This window comes from Mercurialis annua, linkage group LG4 (assembly GCF_937616625.2).
Source record: "Mercurialis annua linkage group LG4, ddMerAnnu1.2, whole genome shotgun sequence".
In the NCBI taxonomy this organism is placed as follows: Eukaryota; Viridiplantae; Streptophyta; class Magnoliopsida; order Malpighiales; family Euphorbiaceae; genus Mercurialis; species Mercurialis annua.
Genome location: NC_065573.1, coordinates 24,728,553 through 24,743,369, shown reverse-complemented (window position 1 = coordinate 24,743,369; position 14,817 = coordinate 24,728,553). Strand labels below are relative to the sequence as shown.

Sequence of the window (14,817 nt, the reverse complement as noted above, 5' to 3'; positions counted from 1 at the left end):
CCAAAACTTCCTTACCTGTTTGGTTCTTCCCATAATATAGTACAGCAACAAACAATATCCGTGAAGCCAGCTAAAAACAGAGGGGGCCAGAGACATACAGCAGATACTTCCAAAACTCAATTTTTTTTTTATAACTACACACTGCAACTTTATTCAAGCTGGTACCAACTTGGAATTAATAAACAAAAAGCTTATATCTTTGCATTCTCAGAACAAAAACATAAAATATCAAGATATCCAAAATTCCATATGCTAGGCCGTTCGGCCACGTGTTCTTCTGAAACTCTATATTTATAACCTATTATTGTAAAACAACATAATTTTGTCGATTTTTGTTTCATCGTTTCCATTTCTGTTTCCATACTATACAGATTCTCGACAATTAAATAGCTCTTCCTGTTCCAAACCTTTCCATTATCAATATAAGGATGGAATGCATAATAAAAATTAAGGACCTTAAGTTCTTATGTAAAAGAACACTAATCATAAACAGATAAAACCTCATAAATGCTGAGATACTAAAAAGACAATATCGAATGCAGAAAGGTCCAAATCAATGTACGAAACACTTACCAAAAGGAAATACTGAGGAGACGCAACAAAAATACCAGGAAACCGCAAGTTTTTGACGAAGGTAAGTGCAAATTAGTTCCTTGCATGTACAAGCTTCTTAAACAACTCTGAGCAGAAGGCCAAACATGGTTTTCATATGTCACTAACCACAAACCATATTCAATTTCCCAAAGCAATTTAGAAACTCTCAAGAATATAAGGGTATTTAATTACTGATCAGCCTAGCAAAACACAATATGTAACTGAATGTATAGTAATCAAGAAAACATAAAAAAATAGAATAAAAACTATAAATAGACCAATGTATAAACTAGATTACAATTGGCTCAGGCATCAGGGGATAGCATCCGAAATGCATAAACTTCTTACACAATCACATCATCCTTTTGATAATTTTTTTAAATAAATTATGCATTGGCTCAGGCATCAGGGGAAAACCAAATTTTTAAGAAATAATAATAACGAACATTAATTTATTCTAAGAAGTGATGGCGGATAGAGAGAATTCAGACTCACAATTATTAAGATTTTGCTGAAGTCACGTGTAGAAATACAAGATATATGTAATAATGGTACTAATAAGTTATAACTGAACTTATGGAAGTATAACAGAATGCATAAGCAAGAGCAAGGAGACAAATAAAAGCATTTTCTTTTAATTCCAACTGAAGTGGGGTAAAATGAAACAAAACTGGATCAAATACAGCAACAGAATTACATTAATACGGAGAACACAAACCTAGTTGAAAATTAAAATATGGTGAGATTTAAAGCAAGAAATACCTACAGAAGTATAAGCCGTATGAGAAAACCCAACTACAAACTTCAGGTATAATTGACAATAATGAACAACACCACCTTCACTTTTCTTGCTATTTGAGAACCCCTCTTTTTCTCCGATCTCTGATATCACTTGGTACAATGAAAACTGAATCTACACAAAGCCCGCCTTTCGAATGTGTGCAATCAATCTGTTTCATTGAAAATCTGACCTCAGTGGGAGGTTCAGAGTCAGTGACAACAAATTCGCCAACCTTGTATTCTATCCAGCATCCACGTTTATGACTGCCATTCGCTTCATCTTGTTCAGTCTCATCTAAACAACATTCAGAAAATGCTTGCTGATCGTCAGAGGTAGACAGCTCAAATCGTACTGGTTTAATAGCCCAACCGTGGGTGTGTTCAAAATTACACACACGACGTCCCAACCTCTTGGCATATCTTCCGAGATGAAGCCTAAAGGTTAGGGTATAGATATCAGCAGGAAAAGGAAACTTTACAACCCCGTCCACTTCAAACCACCATATTTGCTGCAAATAGGCCACGACATGAAATCTGCAAAATAAAACTGAATTTCAAGGCCAAAATATAGAACAGCTTCATTATATAAGCAAATTTTGTCAATATCAAAAATCAAACATAAAATAACCAAAATAAAAGTTTTGCAAGGACATCTAGATTTTGCACTCAATAACAAATAATATTACAGCATATTTTCTCGGAAATTAACAATAGAATATTGTCTAATCCTTGATGTGAAAAGCTCATATAAAAGATATATATTTCTTAGAGGTCTCCACAGATTTCAACTTTAAAATGATATTGCATATGGAGCTGGTGGGCAGTGGCCAGTGGGTCTCCAAAGACTTTTGCACGGCAGGAATTCCAATCTTTAAGTTCAGGCTTGAGGTTTACCAGAGGTTGATTGGTCTAGCATGTTGGCTTCGCAATGTGGTCAAAATGGGTTTGGTGCATGTAGCAAACAAATGATTGGAGGATCATTCTGCTCTCAATAAAAACACATCATGATGATAGTTCACCGAACACAATAACTATTCGATTCTGAGGTCTCTTCTAGTTGGATAGTGGAAAACACATATATCCAGAAGACATAGAATGCTAACAAGGCATCTAGAAATTCCAAAGTAAATTAAGATCAAAAGGGGGTGCTTTCAAGGCAATGAAGAGGCACAGATAGCACAGGCATAGTATTCAGATATAAGTAGAATGTTGGTCTTGGGATCCACTTTTCTAATTGCATAGTACACTCAGAGTAGTGAGGAGCACATGCAGCCCTTCAAAAAGCCTGCAAATTTACTTTGGATGAGTTCCATCGTTATTTTTGAGTTGATAACCCATAAATGTGGTTATCCATAAAAAGGATCTAAAATCTCCCTGTACCTCCTAAAACAATGCATTTTAACATCTTTATACCAAATGCGGGAAGGACAGCATTCCTGGAAAAGGCTTTGTGTATTTTAATCGGTGCTACAATCTATTTTTGACAATAGAAAACACGTTCTCCAAGATGTTGAATGCAGTTTGAAATAGAGACCAGATTGCTAAACTGCCTCTGCCAGACAGTGGCGTGAGTAACCGTCTAAAAATTGATCAGATCAGTTCAGAAGGCTCCATAATACGTAAGGCCATTGTTTGGTCTATATGTTACTATATATTAAACATAGCACAATAATATAATTTTTAAGTCAAAAATAACATAACATAGTTAACAATGTTAAGATTGGCATTGACTACCAAGTAAACCACTAGATAAGCAAAGGGACCTTGGGGAACATGCCTCTCCCAGACAGTGGCATGAGTAGAATAGTCTACAACCTCATCAACAGCGTTTAATTCAAAAGGCTCCTTAACTTGTAAGGCAACTTTCTGGTCTATTAAAAATCTAAAATAACTATAAATTAAGCATAGCACAACATTAGAACTTTTCAGCCGAAACTAAAATAATATAGGTAACAATTTGAAGATTGACTACCAAGTAGACCTATAAACCGTCTGATTCAAGAAAATATAGCCCCGTTACAGTTGTGCAAAAAATTATATAAACCGTCTGATCCAAGAAAATATAGCTCCTTTACAGTTGTGCAAAAAATTATATAAACCGTCTGATAGCACTTCTTAACTCAGCAGACTACATAGGGATTTAAAAGAGTAGTAACTAGCATAGTTACAAAAAGAAGCCCAAAAAAGGAATCAAAGTGTATACTCTTCCAAAAATAATGACTTAGAGACTTAAAATGAGTTTCCAGTCTCCATCTCCATCTCCAGACAGTAAGCCTCTCTCACAAATGCTAATTCATTAATGCAACTAAAACATATATCTATACCATTACATCAAAGTGTAAAGAGGGAATGGACCGTAGAAGCTACAATAACAATCTCTATTAAAATTTCCTTGTTAGAATTATTTTTTGAATTTACTTTTCACTATTTAATAATAGGATTAGAGCAATGATTATTATTCTTATTAAATGATAATAAGATTAGTATAATATAATATTAATACTAAACTAATATGATTCTTATAACATTTAAAATAATTATAAGAACTTAGGTCTCGTTCAAGTTAAAATAACTACTGAATAACTTATTGAATAAGAAAATATGCCAAATTATAATAATAACTTCTATTAAAACTTCTATCAAAAATAATATAATTATAGAAATTAAATTTCAATTCAAATTATAATTTAATTAAATAATAATGAATCCGAAGAATACATTGTAATAATTTCTATTATAAAATTGAATATCAACTTATATTATAAATATTTATAAAATAAATAATTACTAATGAATTATACAAATAATACTCACATGTGTAGCACATGACTAAAAACTATTTATATGAGAAAAAGAGAAGCATCTTCTATATACCATTAGCCAGACAATCTGTTAGGTAATAATGGCCACTAAGTTACATAGTATGTAATATCTAGTACCCTAACAATTGTCTTACATAGTATGTAATATCTAGTACCCTAACAATTGTCACCAACTCCACTTTGCACCACTCCCATCACTCCTGTCCCATTCCAACAAATAACAAACACTACTTAGTCTCTCCTTCTAATTTCCTCATTTAAATTTCAGAGATGCATTCTAGATATGCTGTCATGTCAATTTTAATTATCTTATCCATTGTATCTGTTAAACCTAAGACCAGATGAAGTTCCAAAGTAAATCATGATGGGAGTAGTATCTTACAATTCGGAAGTTTCCAAGGTTCTTGTATATCAATACATATAAAAATTTAGAGGAATCAACAAGTTCTTCTTGTGCAGAAAAATTGGAGCTTGTAAGTGAAGTTCAAGTTTTGAAATCCAACTAAATCACCAAGAACCATTTCCATAAGCGCCCAGAAACGCAATACAAAATTTACAATCTCAACCACTATCAATCTCGACCACTATGAACCTAACACCCTAAACGACCAAGAGTTTATGAATTGCAAAACGAAACAACAAAAACCCCAATCTTTTAGTGTACATACATCAAAATTATAAACATCTCGTAGAAACGAGTTCATCGAAGAATCAGTCGAAAAAACGAACCTAGATTCTTCAGTAGGAAGCCAATTCCAATATCTACGATCCTCAATTCCAGTAATTGCCATTCCTTTAGCTGAAATGGACATACATAACCTCCCTGTAACTCTATCTATCCACACCTCCTGCACATAAAGAACAAATAAATAAATAAAACTTAATTTCCAATACTAACCCTAACAAAACAACTAAAAGAAACGCACAATTAATCTACCTTATTGCCATCATCAAAGGGCACAGGTCTGGATAAGATGGCAAATATGTCTTTTTTACAGAGCTTATGGTAGCGTTCAGGAGGCAAAAAATCTAGCAGATCTTGATAATTAACCGGCAATTTCTTCTCCCAAACGGAATCCGACGAAGCAGCGCCGCGGAAGGCGCGGTTGAGTCGAGCTAAATTGCAAATCTCCGGCGGGGTTAAATATGTAAATACACACGCTACACAGCTCTCTGGAATATCTCCTAGACCTGGACCGCCATTCACCGCCGTCGCTTCCGTTAAGTTTGACAGAGACGCACCCATGGGCAGGCAGGCACGCTGTTAGTTAATTTTGACGTTTTTCTTTATATCAAAGTCATTGTGATTTTTTGCTGTGTCCTGTGTGTTTTTCTAAATAAAAAAAAGATGGAGAAGAAAAAGAGTGTTTGGTTGGTGAGAAAGTTAAGAAGCGGAGGAATGTGTTTGGAAGAAGGAAAGTGAGGGAAAATTCAGGTGAGAAAGGAAGGTAGAGAGGAGGAAAGGAAAAGAACAAAAAGGTGAGCCGTGGGGTCCGTTTTACAATGGAAATTATCTGCGCCTTGAATGGTGTAGTCATCTTCTGTACGTGACAATAAATGTAGATATCAAAATGTAAATTTCTACTATTATTCAAACTTTACCATATGGATTGCTTATTTTATTTATTACTAGTTTTGAATTACGTGCCACGCACGTGGCTCGTAATATAACTCGTCAAGTTTTTTATATTAATTATATTCAGATTTTACGTGTTAATGTCTTATTCATAAAAAAAATTAGTTCATAATAAAATGCTAATGTCTTTATAAATCTAATTTAATATCATTAGTTTAATTAAAAATTAATGTAATTTTTATTTAAAATAAAGCTTTAAACTAAAGATTTTGAGAATCAAGTATTACCAAAAAGAAAAAATCAAAGAATTGTTGAACAAACTTTACCAAATTCAGATTCTTGTTTTACAATTTTCATTAAAAATTGTCGTAATATCTTTTTATTTTACCTTATCATATTTCTAAGTTTATAGTATTATAGTTATAAATAGTAGTCATTATACGTTCTAATATCTCCATATAAAAATAGTAATTGCTTTCCTTATTGCAATATGATTCTATAAAATTTATAATATAGCTTACACTTTCAAGAACAAAAAATCGAAACATCTTAATTTCCTTATTAATAATAAGTTTAATGCTTTCCTTATTGCAATAGAACTCTATACTAATTAAATAATTATTTTAATTATATATGTAGTTATAAATAATTAGTAAATTACTATAGAGCCTTTAGTTATATAATCAATTAGTAAGGATTTTTTTTTAGTAAAAGTGCTTGTCCCCCCCCCCCCCCTCCACCGTGCTTTTATATATAGTATAGATAGGCAGAATAACATTTACTATTCGGAAAAAGAGTTAATTTGCTACATTTTGCAGCTCCGTTAATAATTAGAATTTTTGTTGATTTCATTAATAATTTGTTTCTCATTTTTAAAGAATTTGATCTCTCAATTTCAATCTGTTAATGATTTGATATTTTTTTTTTAAATAACAAAAATCTTTAAATATCAATTTTTTTGCATCCATTTGGATTATATTCTAATGGCGAACATAAACAACAATAATATAATAATAAGAATTTTAGATGATTTAAATGGCAATTTTTTCCTTCAATTTGTAAGTAATGGACAATTAACATATAAATTAATTTAGTGGGCAAATTAATAACGAATTTGTTGACTATGGACGGTTAACCCCATTTTAGCAATTTGTCTTCTTAACTTGTAGCTAATTATTCTCTAAATTGACAATTGCCCCTTCAACTTGTAAACTAAATTGCCACGAAAGTCCCCTCTATTATTAATGGAGAAAAAAAGATCACCACTATTAGTGGTAGCCGATAATAAATTATTATTATTTTCGGCAAATTAATTATTTTTTTTGAAAAAAGTGCTATTTGGTTCTTCAATTTTAACCATATTTTTTTTATTTTGACACGTCATTATTTAATAGAGTTTATTACTTAATTGAGAGTGTAGCACGCTCTCCACATTTCATCCGTTTAGGGGTATAATAATAATGAAATTAAAATTTAAGAGACTCGTAAACGTCAAATTGAAGTATAGAAATTGGAAAAAACGAAAGCACAAGTTAACAATGGATCAAATTTTTTTTTTCCTCTCCCCTCTCTCTCAAATAGAAAACCCTAGCCGTCAAGCGTTTCTCCTTTGTTTTTCGCTTCGGCTGCCGTCAATGGTTTATTTTTGCCGTTGGCGGTAGCCATTTCTTTTTTTATTGCTTTAGAATAAAATAAATAACTGATTCCTTTTCATCTTTTTCATTTTGGTTGGTAAATCTATCGACGAGGCGCATCAATTTCAATAGATATACAAATAAAAAATCAGAGATGGATCAAGCCCTTTCAAAATTGAAGATGAAATCGTTATAGGTTATATTAGTTTTTTTTTATAATTATTTTACAGCGATTGTCTTTCTTTTTTGAAAGTTTTGTTGTTCTTTCTATATGAAAGATTTGTTGTTTTTTATGAAGAATTTGTGAGTCTTCTGTTGGACAGAAAAGGATTGGATGTTATTGTGTTACAGCGGTTATGTAATTTTGATTTTGTTTTGTAAGGCGATCTACGAATCAAGGTTTATATCTTGTTCCATGACAGGTCATTAGAAACGGTTATACCTTTTTTGAATTCTTACTCCTGTAACTGCTCTTTATTATTAATGAAAGATTATTCGATTGTCAAAAAAAACAGTATAGAAATTGGATGAAAAAAAGTGAAGAATAAAGAGACCGATGGATTTGGCCTTTTCTTTTTGATGTGTTGGTTTGTGGCTGGTTCCATTTCATATTTGAAGGGGGACAAAGATTCGATGGCATTTTCAGAACATGCGAAACACGAAGGACAATAAAAGAACTCATTATCACTTGTTGAAAAAAAATTAAGAGTGTGCTTGGTGTGAGTGAATTTTATACTATAATTTTTTTGATATTGTTGGAAATAATGGGTTTTCACACGACGGATCCAATTTTATAATCCAATTCTTTATAAGATAAGTTTTTTAATTAAATGAGTTGAATGAGCTCAATTAAATAAATAAATTAATTAATAAACATATTAGAGTTATAATTATGATTAATAATGAAAAATAGCTATGATGTATTATAGCAAGAATTAAAACACACGAAAATGAAAAGGATTTTTAAATCCAACTCTTTGATCTTCAATCTAACTTTTAGATTGTGAATTTTCATTTAACCTCGTGACTACTATCTAGGGAAAAGTTAAAAACTATCCAGTTTTATTAAAAATACTTATGTCTTACTTTTATTAGAAACAACACTTTTAAAATAAATAAATTAGGATAATACTTATTTTAGAGAAAGATAATATTTTTTTTTTGTCGAAAGATAAAAATTTCATTAGATGAAATAAATAGACTACAAGAGTCTTCATTTCTAGTCACGATATTTGGACTAGAAAATACAGCAAACATTCGAAGGGTTTTTTTAGCTACAAAAAGCTACCCAAAAACTCAAAAAAACCTAAATCTAATAATAGATCTAGTCACTTGAGCATAAATTACAGATCTAAAAAAAACAACAATAAGTAAAAGACCTAAGTTGTTATAATCATTTAAATCTGTAAAAAAACTTCCAACCCGCCATAGTGTATCGGAAGTGTTGAGCAAGACGTCGAACATGCCGGATATGCCGAACAAACGCCGGAGATGCCGGACAAACGCCGGAGACGACTGAAATCGCCTGAGGATACACTAGAGATTCTTGAAACCGTCAGATACGACTGAAACCACCAGTGAAGACGCCGGAAACCCATCAAAAAGATACTAGGACCCATAAAGGGAAAAACAGGTAAATAGAATGAGAAAAAAAACTGAAAAATAAAACCAATTGGTAAAAACGAACACTTATTTATTGTAGAGAGGATGATGTGGAGGAGTTTGTGAGTTTAGGGAGGTGATTTTGACCAAATAATGGCCAAATCCACCTCCCCTGTAATGTGCGGCGCTGTGAGGATAGAGAGGATAGTCTTAGGGTTTTCTGGGGAGCTTTTTTGAGAAAGATAATATTTGATTTAGCAAAAGATAGCACTTGATTTAGCTAAACTCTAAATCCTAAATCATACTAAACTCTAAATCATGCTAAATTTTAAACTCTAAGGGCATCTCCAACCCAACTCTAAAAAAGAGTTGGGTCCCACTATTTAGAGTTGGACAATTTCAACTCAACTCTAAAAACCCACTTTTTTTAGAGTTTTTGAATAGTAAACTCTACATGTAGAGTTTTATTATTCACATCTTTATAAGGACTATTTTGTATTTTTTCATATTTATCAATTACTAGTTTAACTCATTAACTTTAATTTATACAATTATGTCCTACTATATTCAAATATTAAAAATTTATATCTTTATTATTATATTTTTTATATGACTTCTAATAAAATTATAAATATTTAAAAACCGGCATATATTATAAATTAATAATATATAAAATTAACAAAAAATATATTTTAATAAATAATACAAACAATTATAAAAATAACAACAACAACAATAATAATAATAATAATAATAATAATTAAATTTTTGTGTGAGCCACTTCCACCTCCGATAACATTGGCATAGTTTTACCAAAAGAATGGAAAACGGAAAATTGTTGTGGAGATTGTTGGGCTTTTTTTTCTAAAATTCGTGCTTGTTCACTTTCAATATGAGCACGAATTTTAGGATCTTGAATAGCGTTCAAGATATATATTATTAAAAATATTAATATTTTATTCAATTTTATTTAGTAAAATATATATTATTATATGATAAAAATATTTATTTACATTTTATTATTTTAGTATTGATAAAAAAATATATGTTTTTATTTTTAGGATGAATATATAAAAAAGTTTTAATTTGAGTTAAGTTGTTAAAATAATAAAATAGTGTAGTTTTAAAATATTGTTTTAGAGTTACAGATAGAGTTTGTGGTTAAAAAAAAACTTGTTTAGAGATAGAGATAGAGTTTGTGGTTGGAGAAAACTTGCTCTATCTTTAAAATATAGAGTTCTGATTGTAGAGAGGGTTGGAGATAGCCTAAATCATGTTAAACCATGATAAACCCTGAACCATAAACCATGCTAAATCATAAATCCTAAACCATGCTAAATCATAAATCCTAAACAATGCTAAATTCTAAACTCTAAAATTTTAAACCTTGAATCCTAAATTCTAAACTCTAAATCCTAAAAAGGTGTGAGCAAGTGTTGGACGAAATAAAAGGATGGGGTCAAATGTTGTATGAAATATATTTTTTTTTGACAAAGATAGAACTACACTATTACAAACAAACTATAGATATACTACTATCTACAAATTTAAATGTCATTCACGCCATCTACATCGTTTACGTTGAATACATCGTTATTCCGAGCTCGCCAAACATGGCGGACGATGCCGCAGCCGCTTGCTTCTAACGCTTCTGACGCTTCGAGCCTTCCTCCAAATATTCTTCAATATCTTCATCTTCTTTTGTCCATGAGGGGATTCGAATCCACGCCCCTTTGGACTTGATGCCTCACTCCTTAGCCAACTAAGCTAGAGGTCATTGGTTTTGTATGAAATATAAAGGTGGGGTCATGTGTTGAAACAAAAAAAAAACTACTCAAGTATTTTTGTGATTTTTTTTGGTACAGGGTACATGAGATTTTCTGAACGGGTCTAAAGATTTTCTGAACGGATCTCAACTATGAGATCGCACCTTTAAGCCTTCCACATTCAGACTAATCCCCACTCGAGCCGTGTAGGTCCCTTGCGGAAGGCAAACTCTAACCCCAAATTTTAAACGGCTGCATACATGAGTACGGTTCGAACCCGCGACCTCAATTAATTTAGAAGAGCGCTTTACCAACTCATTTGCGCCTTGAGATTATTTTAATAATCAAGTGCTGAGTCTAATTTTCTCTACTATCTATTTGGATGGTTCATGATCAGTGAGCCTAAAGATCTTATTCTTCATACTTGTACAACCCATGTATAATTTATCAGTGTTTAAAAACCGAACATTTGGCTAAACTGGTGAAACCACGAGTTCCCGATTCAACCGGTTCAATGACCGATTCAACTGTTTTAATAAATTTAAAAAAATTAAAAAGATTGGTTCAACGATTTTTTTATCTCCGATTCACCGGTTCAACATTTGATTTTTTATCGATTCGATCGATCCAACACGATTCAATCAAAAGATTCGGTTTTTTACCGTTCTATACCAGATTACTGACCGGTTCCTGATTTAACCGGTTTGACTGGCCGATTCCTGATTTAATCGATTTGACTGGCCGGTCCGATCCGATTTTTAAAACACGGAATTTTATAATTATAAAAGGTAACCTTCATTACGTGTTTATATGAAAAATTTATTGGTATGAGAGTTTTTGCTTTTGATTGATTCAATAATCACATAAATTCATATATGGATTTGATAATTCTATTTATTTTAATATTAATGTCATGATTAAAACACAATTTTATAGTTATTATATGGAAAAAATAGATTTTATGCTTTAATTTTTATTTAAATGGTAAATTCATTGAAATGAGCCATGTACTTTATGTACTGTGTTATTGTGTTTTTCATACTTTGGATAAAAGACAAAAAGGCTGAAAGGCTATTTAGATTGAAATTATATTTTAGCTTAAAAACATTCCCATGATAAAAAGGTGATAAAAATGTTATTTTGGTGTCTATAAGTTTGAAAAAAGAACTTCGAGACCGCTAAGGTTAAGTTTTGAATAATTTAATCTATTAAACCTATAAATTAGTTCATAAATATTTAAAATATTATAATTAGTCCAAGTTTTTAGATTTTTATAACAACCCCTTTAGATTTTATGGGTTATTTGCAATAATCAGGGACGGATGCAAGACCCCTATGAGGGGGACCATTAAAATCAAAACTGAGGTACCAAATCGTTTAATTTTCAAACAAGAGGTATCAAACTGTGAATTATGACAAATGTGAGGTAACTTAGAGTAGTTTGCTCTTATTAAAATTATTAATTTACTGAATGTTAACTATTAGAGGATTTCTCTCTTTTCTCTCAAAGCAAACCCTAGCCGTCTAGAGTTTTGTTGTTGTTTCTTCTCTGACAGCTGTCAATGGTTTGATTTTGCTGTTGACGGTAGCCATCCCTTTATATAAGTTAATTTAATTTCATAGATATAATAAATATCCAATTATTTTCCATTTTTTTTGATGGATTAAGATTTATCAACGAAGCGCAATTAAATTATCAAGAAGCGAAGATAAATTGAAGATCGTAAACAACAAAATGAAATCGTTTATGAGGCTATATTAAATTTATTTATTTTCATTGTTTTTTTTCCTGAATGTCTTATTTTGTCATTTCTTTATGAAATGTTTGTTGTCTTTCCTTTGTAGAAGGTTTGCTGTCTCTTTTTTTATGAAGGAGTTATCAAGTGGTGGTTGAATCAGATGATGTGAATTTGCGAGTGATGAGTGATGGATGAAGTTTAATCGAAGATTGATTGAAAAATGCACTTAATTAGCGAAACAATTAATAATTTATTTTTGTTTTCGTAAGTAAGATCTGCGAATCAGACAGCATGTTGTCTGTTCCATGTCAGGTTATTGGATTTCGTTTTTGAATTATCCTGAATTCCTTACAAATGTAAATATTCGATTTAATGAGATTTGATGAACTCAACAAAAAAAAACTATTAGAAGGTTTACTGTATTTCAATTACATTGTAAGATAATATACAATGTGATTATAGAAATAATTAATTTGATACCTCATTTATATATTAAAAAAAAAGTAAAGTGAAAAAAAAAAATCTTAGAAAAAAGGCTTAATTACTTAAAAAACCTCCACCTTATAATATTTTTTCGTTTATACCATGACCTAGGAAAAAGTTCATTTGTACCCCTTTTTTGATTTTTTGTTTTCAACTCTACCCTAAAGCACTAAATTGAACTTTTTTTATCTAAAAAAAGCTTAAAATAATCCTTCATTTTTTAACTTATTTGTATTTTTTCAAATAGAAAAAAGATGATATAACCCTTCTATTTAATTATTTTTAATATTTTCATCCTATAATTAATTAAATTGTCAAAAAATAAAATTTTAGGGTGCAATTGAAAACGAAAAATCAAAAAAAGGGTACAAATGAACTTTTTCCTAGGTCAGGGTATAAACGAAAAATTGTTTCAAGGTGGGATTTTTTTAAGTAATTAGGCCTAGAAAAAAATATAGTATATGAATTTTGAAGAAAAAAAAATGTAACGGATAATCCAGTTTTGAAGAAAAAAAATCAGTACAAGTGCAGACCCAAATATGAATTTTGCTCTAAAAAATACAAATATTTCATCTTAAGTTAAAGGCAAGTTAAAGTTAGTACTGTGCTTAATTAATAAAATGAACAGTTTAATGATTAAATTAAGACAAAAAATCTGGGTTAATGTCCCAAATAAAGTAAAAAGTTCCATTAAACGTCTTTCGAATCTCCATGAGATTACTCGTTCCCATTCAATTAGGATTTTAATTTAATTAAGTTGACATTTTTCACTACCAATCTATATTTAACTGTTTATTTCTACCATATTCTTATTTATACAAAGGCTACTTTTAAAAATATGCAAACCTACTAATCAGTTGTAGAATGACTATATATATATATATTAGTTATATTTCTTAATTTATGTATACTTTTTAAATCGATAATAAAAAAATAGATGGAGTATTATTTAGAGTTAATTGCGAAAAAATTATAAATTTTAGTGTGTTTTACAATTTTAATACAAATTTTAATTTTTACAAAATACAAACTATCATTTTTATGTAATTGGAAACAACGTTAATTTTTTGATTAAACAAATGTTGATGTAGCCTCTTTTGGCATCAACTACTCCGGCTAAGTTCTGAATTGATCAGAACCGATGGCGCCAAAGTTTTTTAAATGGTCGACTGAGCCATAAGTTTTTTTTAGCAAATTTTGTAAAATCAATTGACCAACTTTTCAGTTGATTTGCATCGATTTTGATTGTTAAATTCAGCTTAGACTTATATTCAAAATCAAATAAAAAATTTAAAATTTAGGAAAAATAAAAAAAATCTCAAAATTTCTTTACAAAGTCAAAAAATCCTTTCTTAATTTTGAGAAATTTGTTTTTTGGTTATTTCCATTTTACAAATCCTCTGATTGAACTATTAACCAAACTTCAAACTTTTTAAATTATCCATCGAACCGGACAGTTTTTATTTGGTTCAGTTTTGTTTTTTTAAAGCCCTTGTTCAGGCGTTCACTTCAACATTTTTTGATCGAATAATTGACCGGTGTTTCAAATTGCAAAAAAACTAATAATATGTGTTTTAAATTATAAAAATTAAAATTTATGTTAAAATAATTAAACATGATATTAAATATAATTCTATAGATTTAATCTATAAAAAACTATTAAATGTTGAATAAGTTTTGAGTTAAATTTTTTTAATACTAAATATATATAGTATATAAAATCTATTTAATGAAAAACATAATATAATTTTATTTTATTTTATTTAAAATTTAAATAATGAATAAAAGTGTGTCTTGTTAAACTAAAATAACTATAAAATG

General features: G+C 30.2%; 1 protein-coding gene across 1 annotated transcript; it reads right to left on the bottom strand.

The window, feature by feature from the left end:
• Positions 1 to 1,207: 1,207 nt before the first annotated feature.
• Positions 1,208 to 5,716, bottom strand: LOC126679206 (F-box protein PP2-A15). The gene is made up of 3 exons (XM_050374187.2): positions 5,134 to 5,716; positions 4,926 to 5,044; positions 1,208 to 1,908 (listed from the first exon to the last, which is right to left on the bottom strand). Exons 1-3 carry the CDS (start codon positions 5,440 to 5,442, stop codon positions 1,446 to 1,448), a joined length of 891 nt encoding a protein of 296 aa, XP_050230144.1. The 5' UTR covers positions 5,443 to 5,716; the 3' UTR covers positions 1,208 to 1,445.
• Positions 5,717 to 14,817: the final 9,101 nt, after the last annotated feature.